Source organism: Hibiscus syriacus, unplaced genomic scaffold, assembly GCF_006381635.1.
Source record: "Hibiscus syriacus cultivar Baekdansim isolate YM2019G1 unplaced genomic scaffold, ASM638163v2 tig00110201_pilon, whole genome shotgun sequence".
NCBI lineage: Eukaryota > Viridiplantae > Streptophyta > Magnoliopsida > Malvales > Malvaceae > Hibiscus > Hibiscus syriacus.
In genome coordinates, this window is record NW_024062624.1 from 2492714 (window position 1) to 2510471 (window position 17758).

Below are 17758 nucleotides of genomic sequence, written 5' to 3' on the forward strand. Positions count from 1 at the left end.
GGTATCAAGTTCCTCGTCAGTCACCTTAAGATCCTTGCATTTCCAGCCAACCCCAACACCTTTGTCTAGGGGTAATACGTTTTACCATAGGATCCTGCTTGCATTTACAGCCCAAAAATAGAAAAAGATAAGAACAAGGGCTACTAAAAGGCCAAAACAAAAGGGAAGAAGCTCCACCTCGAGATGGGTTCTCTTGACCATCTTCGTCAACGACAATATTAAGAAATAAGAGAACTTATTTGATGCATCCTATATGAATTAATCTACTTCATAAGATCTTCCCAAACCGATATGCAAGATTGAATCCGGAAAAGAAATTAAAGCTCAAGCAGAACATGAATAACATTAACCGGATTAATTAAAGCGCACCATGATATTATAGATGCCATTATTATATCTTTTATAGAACCATTGGTCTTAGTCCTGCATATGTTAAATGCAAGAAGACTAAATAATACAAATTACAGTTTGCTCTAGTCTCTATCTCTAATAAGAAAAACTATCTTCAATATATTGGATAAATGCGGTTATGCATTGACTGTAAAAACAAAACAGGAAATCATCACCCTTGTTACTCCTTCCCTGTTTCTTTCTCTTTGGTCTTGCCCTCTTCTGCAATATGGAAGCCCTCAAATCTTGCGCGAAACGTCTTCTGCAGTTACCTTCACCTTTCCAACTGACCCATTTGCAGCAAATGGCTCAGTCTCATCATGAGTCGAAGGGTCCGTCATCCATATTCTAATCGTTCCATCCTCAGATCCTGAGGCATATGATTCCCCTCCTGGTGAGAATCGCACACATTGTACAGGACCATGGTGACCCTTGTTGCATGCTGCACATCAGATGTATTAATCGTTATGGAAAAATGACAGAAATCAAAACACTAGATCACATGTGAAATGTGAATTCAAGCGCCAAATCTACAAAAAATTATAAAGTATGGTCCAAAGTTATGTTTTCGAGAACAATACCTATTTCATCTCCAGTGTGGAAATCAAAAACACGAACCCACATATCTTCTCCTCCGGCAACAAACTTATTTCCATATTTCGGTTCCAATGAAGCTGATTCAACTGTGCATGGCATATCGTAGCTCTTTACCAACCCATAGCTGAGTAAACACAATAGCACTAAGCAATAAAACAAGAAATTCCAGCACAAAAGTTCAATCTGGCTCAAAAATCAGAACTAACTGGTTTGCATCCCAGAACTTAACAGTACATCCGTCAGCAGTTGATACATTGACCATCTTGACTCACTTCCGCACTGGTTAAAAATGACTTGGTCTCCAGGATTTGAACTATTTTACCACTCCTTACATCCCATAATCTGTACAATCACTAAGAAAATCAGTAATAGGAAACAGATACAGAAATGCTATAGAAAACCAAGACAAGTATTAGACTGGGTTAATAACAAGCATTTTAGGAAAACTTTAAATAGATATTATAAACAATTTAACAAAAATATTTTAAATCAGGTATAAAGTTACCAAATCAGCAACAAAGCAAGCATTACAAAACTTAAACCCCTTCCCCACTGACATTAATGCATCCTGGATTTTGATCACAAAACCTCCAAACATGGAAGGAAAGGATACCTGACACCCCCCATATCAGTGCAAGAACTTAATATTGTCTGATCGCTATGCATCCAAGTAACGGTTCTGACTGAACCAGGAGATTTGTCCACTTCTGTTGGAGGCGCATCTGGACGATTCAAATCATAAATACGGAGGATTTTCTCTACTCCCCCGGTCAATAGAAGGTGTGTATCCTTCAGTAAGATCAGAAAACCTTGAATGAGATGTAAAAGTAATAAACAAAATGTAAAATAAACAGATCAGTAAAACTGAACTTAGCGTACAAAAATGCCAACAATTCCATGGCGGTTTCTGGTAAGCGGTGGTCACATCAAAATCCATGGTGGTTGGACCATGTTTGGTACAACCTCAAACATCCTACGTGTCAGTGATCTTTAGATCAACGAGAGTGATTAGATCATTACCTTAAATGACTATCTGATTAGACCAACCAAAAGGGAAGGAAACTTTTATCGCCGATATGATGTGATATGTAAAGTTAACTAAACTCTACCCTTTTAATGTGTATAATTACTTTTTTATTATAATTTTAGTAGATTCAGTTTAATTTTGTAATTCTTTTACATATTTACATTATTAAAGTTAGATTACCTATCAATAAATACATTTGTTAATTTAACAATATAGATATGCCTCATTATTAAGGAAATCAACTATGTTAATATTTTACAAATTGAAATATTTATGCAACATTGAAATTATTTGGAATAGTTTTTATTTCCAATTCTTAATAATTAAAGGTACAAAAAGTAAATGCAAACCATGATTGATAAAGATCTTATTGATGATTAGAATAACACAGTGACTTGAAAACGATACCAAATGCTTCCATATAAAATTTTACTATTGCTACTTGGTGATAACATGAAAATGCACTAATTAGCTACCTCTGTGGTGGGTACAAGGTTAAAGAAATAATTCAAAAACATGTTGTGGTAGCCAACATCTTGTAATAAATTCCTCATTAGAAAACAAACGAATAATATATATACTATAATAGTTGTGAAACCATCTGTTACAAGTTGACCAGACAATCAAAAGTCAAACATGCGAAAGATTTCTTTCTCAAGACAAACTATGAAAATAAAGATCAAGAGCAGCACTAAGAACTAAAATTTTGCAATGCTGGCTTTGATTTAGAAATAGGATTTTCTATTCCAAAAAATTAAATTGGGTCTGCTAGAAGAAATGGAAAATACTGTTCACACGCTAATAATGAGAGCCAAAGTAACCTCAAAAGCTGTTCAACAACCTAGATATTGTCATACAGACACCCTTTTATCAAAACTAGATGATTCCTAAACCAAGCTGTTACACATTTCAAACACCGTATCTTATTTTTATTTTTCCCACCATACCTATGCTTCCATAATTCCACCAAGTTTAAAGCTTAAACGGAATACGAACCGACTTTACCTCTGAAAAAGCACAGGCTCGAACTATATGCCTGTGCTCAAATGAGTGCAAAACATCACCGGTTAGTGCATCCCACACTTTCCTGTATGTAAAGACAATTTCACAGGATAAGTTAACCTTTTATCAATAAGTGCAAATATATGAAGAATTTTGCACAAGCCTCTAGAGGTGTTCGAAGACATTTAGTACTAAACACAAAATCTGCATACATAACAAAGAAACCGACTAAAAACAACTAAACAACTTTCAGATTATAACAACAACAATATTGTGACAGAAGACAATCAAGAATGAAATAACATACGCGGAAACGTCAGCAGAAGCAGAAGCAGCACGCAAAGCGTTTGTATCTAAGCAAACACTCCACACTGCACCCTTGTGTCCTTCAAAGGTTCCTATCTAATCTCCAGTTTCTCCATTCCTCAGCATGGGACTGGAATCTAAACCAGACAATTAAAACCCCAATTATATAAATTTAAGATCAATATCAAATTATACTTCCAAATAAGTGTATATCACTACTAGTTCTATGGGGAAAATCCGGTCTCAGCATTGATAATGTATACCCACCATTTACATACGTATATAAAAACTTTTAAATGAAAACTTATCAATGAAATATAACCATAAGTAAGCCTAAAAATAGATGAGAACACGCAATTTTAAGATAGCCGATTATAGTATAAAAATCACAACTTCGACCAAATAAATAGCAATTACCCTTGCTAGCACTGATGAGAAAAAACATCTGGAGTGACAGGACTGTAAAAGAGATCCACCACGGGACGTGAATGGCCATGGCATACAAGTGGGACAGCAACCTTTTTTTAATCGAATTTCTCCTCGTTACCCAAAAATCAAACACAGATATAAGAAGGAAAAAAACAAATTCTTGCTTAATCTCTAACGAATCTACACAAACCAAAAGAATAAAAAACAAACTCGAACTTATTTTTTCCTGGGTACTTTTCTGAATCAGAATATACAGGGGAAAGTTACTTGTACTAAAAAAAAAAAGGAATGGTGGTAGTTTAATACAGGTCGAAAAGACGCTATGATTAGTGAGATTTGGGAAACGATCGCGTTAGTCCACACCTCCTAACCCTGAGCCCTGGGCAAGATGATACTGATGATGCAATAAAAATTGGGGCACAGAGCAATGAAAACCAAACTGGGGCTAGGCGCAATGAAACTCTTGCCAATTGATCATTTATAGGGAAAGGCTCTTTACACTTCACTTTTTCTTAACAAAAAGTAATTAGCTTATGCTACAAATTGATGCCTTAACTCGGTAACTTTTCTCAATTTAGTCCTTATTTTTTATTTTAATTTGATATTTGAATTTAAAAAGAATTTTCAAAATAATATCTCAATCTAAAAAAAAATTTTTTTCAGTGCTGGAATGGTATTTTAAAATTAATCAGATTGTTGCACATAAAATCTAATCATCATTTTGATAGATCAAAATCGCATGAATAATTTAATTAATTGTTAAAATATTTAATTAACATGAATAACGATTTTAAATTTTTAAATTTAAATATTAATTTAAAAAATTAAATATTATTTTTTAAATTATAAATTTAAATACCCTAATAAAATTTGTTACACTTTTCAATCCAATAAAAAAAATGGTTTTTTGCGTCATATTACCTATAACAATAAAGGCCCAGCTAATCTATCCACCACCGCCATAAAGGCAGTGAATTTCAACGAACACTGAGGGAGACCTTCTATATATATAAACCAAAAGATCCATTTCTGTTCGTAATTGAGAATCAAACATTTTGTCAAAGACAACCCCTTTCTTTCTTCAAAATCCGCGGGATTGTAGTAGAGTACAAAAGCTAGAATTAAAAATACTCGATGGCGACGGTGGATGTCGAGAGGAAGCAAACGGCGTCGGCGGAAGAGATGTGCACCGCCAAGAGCGGCGCCAAGCAAGGGGAAGGCCTACGGCAATACTATATTCAACACATCCACGAGCTCCAGCTCAATCTCCGTCAAAAAACACACAATCTCAACCGACTAGAAGCCCAACGCAACGAGCTCAATTCTCGAGGTCCTCTAACCATAAATCTATTTTTGTTTATCTCCGTTTATTGTCTTAATTTCGTTTGATTATGGGTGAATTGCGATTGTCGATTTGGGATTAGTTGTTTTTTCCCCTTTTAGGATAAATTGTTTCCATTGTGTTTTGATCTGTGAGAAAATAGTGACATTTGAATAAAGGTTAGTAAGATAAGAGGAAGATTTTTGTTTCATGATTCCTAGAGTTTAAGGCGGTGCATACATCTGCTAGTTACTTAGGGAATTGGTTTCTGTTAGTTGATTAAAAACTGTGAAACAAAGGATTCTATTGAGCTGGTTTATTTGACTTTTTTCTAGATCTGACAATTTTTTAGTTGCTGCAATGGGGATAAATTGTGAACTTCTTATATTTTCTAATTCAACACCATCTGGAAAAGTCTTAAATGAAGTGAATAGAAGATTATGCAAATAATTGATTGAGTTTCAAAGGCCACAATTTTTTTAGGATGAAAATATAGCTGGAACTGCTCATTTAATGGTCAATAATCTGCATTCGTAAATCCATGTTCCTTTTTCTGTACGATTGGAAACTGCACATGGTTGGGAATGGGATGCTCTTATCGGTAATTGCTGGTGCTGGGTAATAACCTTATCTTCTTATTGCCCATTTACGCCATTGTTTACCAGTTTAGAATCGTTCTGATTGAAAGAGGATGGGTTTGTTCAAACATAATTGCGTTTATAGTTTGATAGTGCATTGGCTACTTCTGACAATACCATGCCAATGGTTAGGGAACAAGTCTTCTGTTTTTTACCAGGGAAAGAGGATGCTTTTTAACAGAATGTTTTATTCATTCTGGTACATTTTTCTTGCATAATTACTTACTATATTAGTATATTTTTCATATTGGTCAGTGAGAATGCTTAGAGAGGAACTGCAGCTTCTTCAGGAGCCTGGATCCTATGTTGGTGAGGTTGTGAAAGTTATGGGTAAAAACAAGGTCTTAGTCAAGGTATGTGATTCTTCATGATTCTCTCTGTCATTAAAATGGGAATAACATCTTGTTGCTAACTAGCTACTTGGTATTAACATAATTTAAAATCTGTAATTGTTTTCTTTTTCTTTAATTTGTCATGTCATTTCTGGATTTGTGTTTCTGTCTTACACTGCTAACTCTTTTATTATTTCTTTTCTAGGTTCATCCAGAAGGAAAATATGTTGTTGATATTGATAAGAATATTGATATCACAAAAATCATGCCATCCACTAGAGTTGCTCTTCGTAATGACAGCTATGTTCTACATCTGGTCTTACCAAGCAAAGTAGATCCCTTGGTTAATCTTATGAAAGTTGAAAAAGTACCAGATTCTACATATGACATGATTGGTGGTCTTGACCAACAGATTAAAGAGATAAAAGAGGTTTGCACTTCCTTAATTTGTTCATTTATGGCTTACCATCTTTCTTGTTTTCCCTTCATCTCTTATGGCTCCATTATTAACCCCACGTTCAGTTCTTAAATGATTCAATTCTTCCCACCTGCTATGTGGTAAAATTTGCAGGTTATAGAACTTCCAATCAAACATCCTGAACTGTTTGAAAGTCTTGGAATAGCTCAGCCAAAGGTACTATCATACTTCCAAATTATAAAATTTTGTCAATTTGTTTCCCATGTGGTTTCATTTTGAGACTAAAACTTGCTCTTTCAAAAAATTATAGGGTGTCCTGCTGTATGGACCGCCTGGTACAGGAAAAACTCTACTTGCTAGAGCTGTGGCCCATCATACTGAATGTACTTTTATCAGGGTTTCTGGTTCTGAATTAGTTCAGAAATACATTGGAGAGGGATCTCGAATGGTTAGAGAACTTTTTGTTATGGCCAGGTTTGCTCTTCTTCTTCCTTGTTATCCTTGAACAAATAAAACCCTTTTTAAATATCACCGATATATAAGTTCTGGTTTCTAATCCCTTTTAATTCAAGTTTGAGGAAGACAGGGAACTTTTGTGAATGTGGTTAGTTTCTAATCTCTTTTTAAATATCACCTATTTATTAATTTTGGTTTCTAATCCCGTTTAATTTGAGTTCGAGGAAGATAGGGAACTTTTGTGGATGTGGTTGGTTTCTTTTCATCTGTAATTACTCATTAGCCAATAGCCATTTCTCATGTAGCCTGGAACACAAAGTAGAACTGCCTCTATCTAATTATCTACCACACTGTTCTGCTTTTGCTTTATATTTGTTTTTGTATTTAAAGTAATTCCTTCTTGTCTTTCTTCTTTTCCCTTTTTGTATTTAGTGTAGTTCCTTCTTGTCTTTCTTCTTTTCCCTTCTCCAGAGAGCATGCTCCATCGATCATATTTATGGATGAGATAGACAGCATTGGGTCTGCTCGGATGGAATCTGGAAGTGGCAATGGTGACAGCGAGGTGCAGAGGACGATGTTGGAGCTTCTCAACCAGCTTGATGGATTTGAAGCATCTAACAAGATAAAGGTATTAATTACTTGACAGAAATAAAGAGTTATTGAATTAGAAAGATCAGCTTGTAGTTTGCTTACATTATTATTTTGTTTCCTTGTTTTGATGCACTGAATAATAGGTTCTTATGGCCACAAATCGGATTGATATCTTGGATCAAGCTCTTCTTAGGCCAGGACGAATTGACAGGAAGATTGAATTTCCAAATCCTAATGAGGAGGTACATGTGATTTAATACCATCGTTGTTATGTTCCTGCATGCAATTTAGTAATGTTATCTATCATTTTCATTTTAGGGCTATACAAAGACACTCCTCCATTGCCACTTTGTTCTTATAAAACGTTTCATTACGCTAACTGTTATTTTAATGCGCTGCCAATATACAATAGAAACTTCTTCTGTCATTTTGGACTACATTCAAAAGCCAAAACTTTTCAGGTTCTTACTTTTTATCAACCCGTTTTGGTACTATGGAGAACCTGGCAATTTGTACCAAAATTCTCTAATTTGTGCAGGAGCTTGTAATGCCCCTTTAGGTACTTATGTTGTCTGTTCAATTATATGCAGTCTCGCTTCGACATCTTAAAAATACATTCTAGAAGAATGAATTTGATGAGAGGGATTGATCTAAAGAAGATTGCAGAGAAGATGAACGGCGCTTCTGGTGCAGAGCTTAAGGTATGTTAGCAGATGCCCGGTTAATTAAATTGAATGTTGGTCTTTGGGTAAGAAATATCTTTCTTCCAATTGGAATATGGTTGGCAAGCCGCAAATAACATATTTTCTTTTAGATCCCCAACTTCCTTCCCTTCCCCCGACCTCATAAGCATCAGAGGGAGAGTTGATTTATTTGAAATGTTTCCTGTTTTCTGCATTCTAGGAAAATAGTTCTTCCCCATTAATAATTTATGCTAGAAGCAAGAACCTTCATCCCAGTTTTTGATATCTTGTTATGTATGCTATGAGGTTATTCCGACTGTTGCAACTTACAAGTTTTTTGAAAATGTTTTCGGTACATTATTTGGATAACCAAAATCGCTACTTTAGCAAGACCATAGGCTTCTGATTATATAACACAAATTGGCAACTATCTGTCGGTGTTTGTGCTAGTTTGACAAAACTCTGTTCCTTATCTTGCAGGCTGTATGTACAGAATCAGGGATGTTTGCTTTGAGGGAAAGGAGAGTCCATGTAACACAAGAAGATTTCGAGATGGCAGTGGCAAAGGTGATGAAGAAGGAGAGCGAGAAAAACATGTCCTTACGGAAGTTATGGAAGTGATTATGTTTTATTTATCGTGCTTTCGCGTATAAGATATTAGCACAACAGGCATTTTGCTGGCTAAACACATATGCTTTTCTAGGCACGGCCGTTTATCGAATTTGCTTAAAGTAGAGGACTTAAAATTTATGAACAATATTTCCAAGTTACATAATGCATGAAGCGGTGAACAGTGGTTATTTTAACTTTTAACTAATATTGCTTCTTGATATCATTGGATTCATGAGGATAGTTTGTATAACTTTACAAGCAGGTAACAATGATTGAGTCAATGGTTTAAACCCACCCACCAACATTATTAAATTCTCAAGGCAACCGCAGTTATTGCTATGATAATTAATAGCATGCATGACTAAACGTATTAAAGTCAAAAATCAAAACTTTTTGTTATTAGATATGATGGGTTAATAATAAATAATATTTAAAGTCTGACCAGTTATCTCTCCTTCTTACTGGCACGTAAGTCACACCTCATCCTTCACATGATGATTAGGTGTCCCCCCCCCCCCCAAGTGTATTCGATGATTAATTGCGGCGTTTCAGCTATAAGTAAAGACCCTCTACTAAATATCCAGCCTTTATTGTCGTTCCGCGTGAGGAGTAAGCTATGGTTATCTCTGAGTAACTTGGATTCGATTTCTCAATAGAAAATTCGTAGTTTATCAAGTTAGACTTAAAAGGGGATTTTTTTTTCTTTTGGTCATAAGGCGGAAAAGTATTACTATAATATACACATTCTTCGTTGGCACTACCAGCAGGAAATAACATACTATTTTGCAAAGATGCAGAGCCACCAATGGCCGGTGTTTCAACTTGTATCATACCTGTTTGTTCTTTCCCAGCTTTTCCGTTTCTCCCATGCCGATGTTGGCACTGCTGCCCAATACACCCCACCATATCTACGTGAGTAATAATTATGTTTACATCCACAGCAGTGTCTTTAAGCTTTGAAAAGTCTACTTGATATATATCACGTGATATATGTGCAGCGACAGCGTGTTATGGTGATGACCAAACGCAGTTTCCATCCAGTAATTTGTTCGCAGCAGCTGGAGATGGGATATGGGACAATGGAGCATTGTGTGGGAGACAATACCTGGTACGATGCATCAGTGTGTCGCAGCCCGGGACTTGTGCTCCCGACCAGACGATCCAAGTCAAGATTGTCGATTATGCTCCTACTGCACAGTCTCAGCCTTCAAGTCAGTCAACCACCATTGTCCTGTCCGAGACGGCTTTTGGTGGGATTACCAACATACCTATCGACTCCATCAACATAGAATTCCAACAGTAATCTCTTCATCTTACTCATTAATAATTACTCCCGTTTTCCCCATAATTCGAAGGTTTGAGTTCTTTGCTTCTCCATTTGCAGGGTTTGAGGATATGGAAGGGTAGTATGGCTCCCTGCGTTCAAGGTAGTTGAAGGAAGAAAAGAAACCTATATATTGTCTGTTATAATCTGCAAATGCACACTGTATCTTCGTTTCAAGAATGTTTAAACAAGGATGTGATCCGTTGTTTGAGAAGGAAATTAATGTTTGTTAGTAGCCAAATAATCAACGTACGATATGATTGATATTTACTTTTGTTGAAGGACGTCGACTCCTAATACGTTCTGTACTGTATTTTCGGATGTATGTGCACCTTTAATCTCGAGATTTTGTTTTTTTTATTATTCAGCGGCAGTTTGAGGAACTACAAGTTCATGATATTTTATTAAATTAATTCTTAATATCACACTCATAATATATTTATATTGTTAAGTATAATTAAAATGTATTAACTATTTTGATAATAAAAATTTACAACAATATAAACTTTTAATCGTAACTAAAATTTGAATGAAAATAATAATGGAAACCATTTTTAAAAAATTAACTGGTAATTAAGTATAGTAATATAATAAAAGGAATGATACTTTTTTTTCAAAATGTATGCTTGAATATTTTATAGATTAGGAATTGTTTATAAGTTTTTTCTTTCATGGGGAATTGTTTTTTTTTCTTTTTTCTTTTTTTTCCCTTAAGGAACACTTCAATTAGGTAAAATTTGTTGAGATCTACTGGAAATGAATTTTGCATGGGCCACTCTATTTCCGTTTATTGAGATCTACTGGAAATGAGTTTTGCATGGGCCATTGCGCAGGTCTGCGATTGCTCTAACAAGGGAGAGTGGTTTTCTGGTGAGGTCATTTTCCATCGTCATTTATCATTTGACAGTGAATACTCAAATACCTCTACAGATTTTGTACTGAAATCAAAGATTTCTAGGGTTAAACTGTCGTCGCAGTGTAATGTAACAAAGTTCTAGTTATGCCCACCAAGCAATCCATATCATACCAACCGAGAGTGGGGCAAATTCAGCTGGTCTTACCCATTGCCAGCATGGTGGGGTGGGCTCAAAACGACACTGTTCTAATTTTCAGAGGCTCATTACTCCCCCCCCCCCTTTTTCAAATTGGGTTAAGTTCTAGCTACTAACGGCAGCAGGAGCTGTGCAAATTACTATCGATTGGTTATCGGATTCTTAAAGATTGGGCCACTATTTACCGAGTGAATGCCAGTCCCTGCTCTTTTCATAAGTCAGCTTCCGTTGCTATTATTCTGGGGGGGGGGGGTAATGGGTTCTCTCTGCTATCACACTGTTGCCTTTCTCTCTTTCTTTTGGTGAAATGGCTATTCTTTCCTTTTTCTTTTATCATAACTCTTCACTGTTTTTCTTCTTTGGCTAGCAGACTTGCAGTAGAGCTTCTTATGAGAAAATGAGATGAGGTGATTATCCAAATTAAGTGGAAACAAAACATAAGCCTTATGATTCTGGTATAGGTGTAGGGTCGAAGAAGCAACACGAGCATATGAATTAGATTTTGCATGCTACCAAGAAAAGGACTTGACGTATTTATGCATGTCTAGTTTTATGCATGTATGCAGACATGTTTTCAAATTCGGTATTGCTAATTCGTAATCATAAACAATACCTAAGCGCATACATTTCATTTATTCCTAATTGGTCTTGAAAGTAAAAAAAAAAAGCTAAGTATGGTGTCTGAATTAATGTAAGCTTGGAACAGGACATGACATGTTGTGCAAGTGCAATGGGACAATGTTGCTTCAACATAAACGGGGGCAAGACATCAATATATGGGATAGGATTAGGAAACAACTGTCCTTGTCTATGAGAAATTAACCCCTCCAAAAACCCTGAATTTATTGCTAGCTTAATTTGACATTAACTTTCACCACATGCGTCAAAATGGTAAAATTCAGATCATCTCATAAAATGCCAACAATGCAACCAGTGGCAATGCATTAAATCCCCTAGGGATCTGGTGCATCCATTATTTTGGATAAATTATTAAATTTAATCCAATATATTTGGGGAAGGAAAAAAAAAAGAAAATTTACATATTAATTTTATTGAGAAAAAAATAGTATTAAAGTTTTAGATCTCACTTTTAAAAGTACGGATTGTTATTTAATCTGATAATAGATTTGATATCAACATACTTCTGCACCACTGCAATCCATAATCATTACAGAATGAACTTTCAAATTTTCAAATAGATATCATAATTGAAGAATTAATAAAAGAGAAAATCGCCTCAGTGACCAAAAAAAAGTTATAATATACGATTTTAACCAACTTTTTTTGGATTTGCCAAAATGACCAACAAAATCGCAACGCGAAATAAAAATCGCAACGCGATCCCAGAATCGCAAATAAGTTTCCAGAATCGCAAATCAGTTTCCAAAATCGCAACGCGATTCTTGAAAATCGCGATGCGATAGTACAAATTCGCATTGCGATTTTCCAAAATCGCAACGCGAATATGAAAATCGCAACGCGAACACATAAATCGCAACGCGTATCCGTAAATCGCAACGTGTATCCGTAAATCGCAACGCGTATGGGTAAATCGCAATGCGTATCCGTATATCGCAACGCGTATCCGTAAATCGCAACGATAATACATAAAATCGCAACGCGTATCCGTAAATCGCAACGCGATATTTAAAGCGCCATTATAATCGCTACGCGTATTTTATTTTCAAATTACAAAAAGAATATTAAGACAAAATCCCGTAATCGCAACTCATAACCTAAAACCTAAAATCACAACTCAGTCCCATCTCCATCTCTCACTCTCTACGGCGAAGAAATCCGTCCCCATCTCCGAAGATTTCCGTCCCCATCTCCGGCGAAATCCCTCACAACCATTCACGGTCAGAAATCCCTCACAATATTCAGAAATGGAAAATCAACCTCCGAGGGTTAGTTTTTTTAATTATTTTTATTTTGAAATGTTTGCATTATTGTAGGTTTTTCATATTGAAACTGATGATAAGTTTACTGGTCATTTCAATAATAGATTAACCATTTCACTTAGATTTCATTTCGCGTTACGATTCTGTCGTTGCGATTTTCATTTCGCGTTGCTATTCTCTCGTTGCGATTTTCAAGTTAGTATTTGTCTTTGTCTTTGTTCTGTCTTTTGGTTGAAGTAATGCAATCCATTCAAGTTTCAATTTGCAGAAGAGTCGCAACGAGATAAATGAAAATCGCAACGAGAGAATGACTGTCGCAACGAGAGAATCGCAACGCGAAATGAAAATCGCAACGAGAGAATCGCAACGCGAAACCAAATCGCATTGCGATTTTCATTTCGCGTTGCGATTCTCTCGTTGCGATTTTCATTTCGCGTTGCGATTCTCTCGTTGCGATTGTCATCTCGCGTTGCGATTCTCTCGTTGCGATTTTCATTTCAACCAAAAGACAAAACAGTGTTGCAAATTTTAGTTTCAAGAATAAACTACTACTTTTTATGTTTATTGTTTTTGGTATATCTTCACAGTGTAGTTTTTGGTATATCTAACTTGGTATGTTTATTGTTTTTGTAGAAATTTTTTTCGGCTCAATTGACCTTGAGAAATAAAGTCAGCCTGGCCACTACAATTGCAAAGAAGCTTTCACCTGCTCAAAGACAATTGTTTGAGGAAACCTGCTTCGGGCCATGGCTGAGAGTACAGCATCCGGGTGGAGATGCTAATTTGACCCATTTGTGGCTTCAGACCATGACATCAAATCTACCCGACAGTATACAACGTGGTGAGGAAGAGATATGGTTTCATTTTCCACCAGCGTATACTTGCTTTGGGCGGAAGGAGTTCTGCTTAATCACTGGTCTACGATTCGGACACGATGATGTAGGCCGGTACACTCGTCATATCGCCCGCCCATCATGGTTATCCCGGGTTTTTCCGGATGAGTCAATGGAGAAGCCGAACCTACATGTCGACGACCTGAAGAAATTATTTAATAAGAAAGCTGGTTTCACTCGGATGGAAGACGTCGATGTTGTCCGAGTATGCCTTCTACTACTTGTGTATGCCGGCTTTTTAGGCAGAGAGGCCAGACAACCTATTCATCGGGAGCTAATAATATTGGTAGAGGACCTGAATGCATGGAATCTGTTTCCGTGGGGTTCGTATATATGGAAAGCTACCTGGACTAAGTTGTCGTCTGCCTTTGATGACCGCAAAAGTTTGCGGGGCGATGGGTCCAAATACACTTTGTCAGGCTTTGTTTGGGCCTTTAAGGTAAGAATTTCTATATAATGTTTCTAAAATTATAATTAATTATTTAACAATTACTAATTTTGTTATTATATTGTTTGTAGATTTGGATATTCGAGGCTTTCCCCAGCATGCGTACATATGCAATAAAAACGTCAAATGATATTCCCAGGGCTATTTCCTGGAAGAGGAAAACTCTGTTGGATTGGGAAGACTTAATACCATATGCCACAATAAATAATGTAAGTTAACACAAATACTTTCATATAATATAAACAAGTTATTAATAGTAGACGTTTAACTTTGTTTGAGTTTTTATATTTTAGGAGGCCAACATTCCATTACAAAGACTGTCACCCACGGAGGAAGAGCTTGCCACTGATTGGTGGCAAGCTAGTCAGAGTTTTTTTGATGGCACGGATGATGAGCAGCATCCACTTCCTCCAATTCGAGAGCCATCACCTCACCTAGAGCCATCACCCGATCGTGACGACTATACACCTCTAGAACGAGAGCCATCACCTATCCCGTCACATCATCGAGCCTCTTCTCCACCATCACCTCATGATAGGCGACCGGCAAAGATGCCACGACTCCTATCTCCCTGTTCTCCACCTCCACCTCAACGGGATGAGTCAAGGGAGTTACGTGATGAGGTCAATGCCTTGCGTGAGGAGATCGGTACTCTACGCGATAACGATGGTGCATGGCGTGTGGAGGTGTCAACTTTACGTGGTGAGGTTGCCGCTCTACGTGAGATGATAGTATCGTTGCAGAATGAGGTTCATACTCTACGCAACGAGGTAAGTTTAAGATTTTCCATATTTAACTTAATGATAAATTTACTCGTAATTTCACTTAGATTAGCCATTTCACTTAGATTGCTTAGTAAATTTGTTCGGTTGCTGCCAATTCTGCTAAACTGTGTATTCTTTAACACTGTGAAATAGTATTTGTCTTTGTTTTGTCTTTTGGTTGAAAGTAAATTTGTTCGGTTGCTGCCAATTCTGCTAAACTGTGTATTCTTTAACACTGTGAAATATATTTGTCTTTGTTTGTCTTTTGGTTGAAAGTAAATTTGTTCGGTTGCTGCCAATTCTGCTAAACTGTGTATTCTTTAACACTGTGAAATAGTATTTGTCTTTGTTTTGTCTTTTGGTTGAAAGTAAATTTGTTCGGTTGCTGCCAATTCTGCTAAACTGTGTATTCTTTAACACTGTGAAATAGTATTTGTCTTTGTTTTGTCTTTTGGTTGAAAGTAAATTTATCCATTCAAGTTTCAATTTGCAGAAGAATTTATAGTTTACTTTCGCAACACGAAACTTAAAATCGCAACGCGAAACCAAAATCGCAACGCGAAATGAAAATCGCAACGACAGAATCGCAACGCGAAACCAAAATCGCAACGACAAGATCGCAACGCGAAACCAAAATCGCATTGCGATTTTCATTTCGCGTTGCGATTCTTTCGTTGCGATTTTCATTTCGCATTGCGATTCTGTCGTTGCGATTTTCATTTCGCGTTGCGATTTTGGTTTCTCGTTGCGATTTTAAGTTTCGTGTTGCGAAAGTAAACTATTTCTTCTTCTGCAAATTGAAACTTGAATGGATTGCATTACTTCAACCAATAGACAAATCAAAGACAAATACTAACTTCAGGGTATTAGTTTGAAACATATTTTTCTTTGTTATCTGATGCATTTTGTGAACTATGATAGAATAATGACTTGGGTGAATACAATGCAAGTTTGAAACATATTTGTCTTTGTTTTCACTGTTTAAATATCATGTCTGTTTATTTACTGATTTTTGTATTTAATTATTTAGCGGCCCGATAGAGTGGATGCTTTACGTCGGGTTATGCTTGCACGACGGAGTTCACGCATCAGACAGCGTGCACGTGCTATTAAGTCTCCGTACACCCCAATAGTGCGAAGACACCGCAAGAAGAAGCCCGACTCGCCTGTCATCCCTCAAGAGTCCACTCCTATCGTTGAAGAGGCCCCCCATATCATTCCTCGAGAGTCCCCTCCCACCGTTCAAGAGGCAACTGTCATCGTTGAAGAGGTCCCTCCCACCATTCCAGAGCCCGATTCACATGGGGTAATATATCGAAGTATTGAGAAACCCCCACCGGTTCCGGACATGATGGATGAGAGTTGGCTCTCGTATGAGTTACCGGCCAGTACCATACCGGTATCTGAAGAGGAGAGGGAACAACTACCGGACACAATTTTGGATAACACCCTTTGGGCTAAGACCGCAGTTGATTTTTATCTACATGAGCGGAGCAAGGGGTGTTTCACTGACATATGCAAGCTCACCGATGATATCTTTTGTTGCTTGAACGGCCTTGGTGGGGCGTATTATTAGGGGTCGAAGACAATGGCTATTTCGATGGGGGGGTAAGTCTTATATTTTTCTTATATTTCAATTTGATTAATTTTTTTTTTAAATTTATGTAAGTCACTAATATATGTCTTTTTTTGTAAAACAGCATATCGATGCGTGGGTGACACGTCTTCTAATAATAAGAAACTTAAGAAAAATAAAAATATACGATATACAATAATGCCGACGTCTTTTCACGCCGTTCACTTGAAGAATGCACGAGATGAATCATTTGATTTGGGCAATGGACAAGCTAAACTTTATCCTGCATGGTGGGAGGTCGATAAGGTTAGTATTTATTTTAGATTGAGTTTAAAGGTTTTATGAAATAAGTGCGCAAATGAATGAATTATTACTTATGATTGCAGGTGTTTATCCCTGTTTTGGAACGTAAACATTGGATTCTCGTCGAGCTTCAGCTCCCATCCCTTAAGACAATAGTGTATGACAGCATGATAAATTACATATCATTGGCTGATTTAAGAGATGTTATTAAGGGATGGAGCTCTCATTTGGCTAAATTCTTGGATGCGATCAATTATTGGACTCGTTCTGGAAACAAGAAGCCAAAGAAGCTCAATATTACAGTTATTAGAGACGAGACCGCGCCACAACAAACGAGCGGAGCCAGAGGAGATTGTGGTCCTCTCGTATGCTTGGCGTTGGAGCGTTTGACGACGGGAAGCATCAAGTATCTACCTCCCACCGATAGAGATAAAGCTGCAGTAGGCTTGTGGTTTCGGCATTATATGGCTAAATCGATATATACGAGACGCTGCCTACCTGCATCCGCGTTATAAAAATGTCCATAAACAATTGGTAAGTTTATATACTTATAAATGAAAATGTTTGGTTAAGTAATTAGAATTCAATAATTTGCGTAGAAAGTGTTGTTTGAACAAATGTTTGGTTTCTGCAGGTTAATCTCAGAAGTGAACTGCGTGAAAATGATGTCGAGCTGCAAAAGTTGATTCAATAGT

At 36.7% G+C, this 17758-nt stretch overlaps 2 protein-coding genes and 1 pseudogene across 2 annotated transcripts; 2 read left to right on the forward strand and 1 right to left on the reverse strand.

Moving 5' to 3' along the window:
- Positions 1–352: 352 nt before the first annotated feature.
- LOC120218929 lies at positions 353–3843 on the reverse strand (annotated as a pseudogene).
- Positions 3844–4755: 912 nt separating this feature from the next.
- Positions 4756–8967, forward strand: LOC120218867 (26S proteasome regulatory subunit 8 homolog A-like). The gene is made up of 9 exons (XM_039215767.1): positions 4756–5081; positions 5966–6063; positions 6248–6472; positions 6614–6676; positions 6771–6934; positions 7388–7544; positions 7651–7749; positions 8098–8208; positions 8671–8967. The coding sequence occupies exons 1-9, from the start codon at positions 4886–4888 to the stop codon at positions 8809–8811; spliced, it is 1254 nt and encodes a 417-aa protein (XP_039071698.1). The 5' UTR covers positions 4756–4885; the 3' UTR covers positions 8812–8967.
- Positions 8968–9546: 579 nt separating this feature from the next.
- LOC120218868 (EG45-like domain containing protein) lies at positions 9547–10277 on the forward strand. The gene is made up of 3 exons (XM_039215768.1): positions 9547–9714; positions 9801–10101; positions 10187–10277. Exons 1-3 carry the CDS (start codon positions 9594–9596, stop codon positions 10191–10193), a joined length of 429 nt encoding a protein of 142 aa, XP_039071699.1. The 5' UTR covers positions 9547–9593; the 3' UTR covers positions 10194–10277.
- The last annotated feature ends 7481 nt before the right edge of the window (positions 10278–17758 follow it).

Excerpts from the sequence above, each read along its gene's own strand:
- LOC120218868 (XM_039215768.1), top strand. The coding sequence starts at position 9,594 with ATGCAGAGCCACCAATGGCCGGTGTTTCAACTTGTATCATACCTGTTT. Across the intron at positions 9,715-9,800 it reads ATACACCCCACCATATCTAC|CGACAGCGTGTTATGGTGAT; the intron begins GTGAGTAATAAT and ends ATATATGTGCAG.
- LOC120218867 (XM_039215767.1), top strand. The coding sequence starts at position 4,886 with ATGGCGACGGTGGATGTCGAGAGGAAGCAAACGGCGTCGGCGGAAGAG. Across the intron at positions 7,750-8,097 it reads TTCCAAATCCTAATGAGGAG|TCTCGCTTCGACATCTTAAA; the intron begins GTACATGTGATT and ends AATTATATGCAG. Across the intron at positions 8,209-8,670 it reads CTTCTGGTGCAGAGCTTAAG|GCTGTATGTACAGAATCAGG; the intron begins GTATGTTAGCAG and ends CTTATCTTGCAG.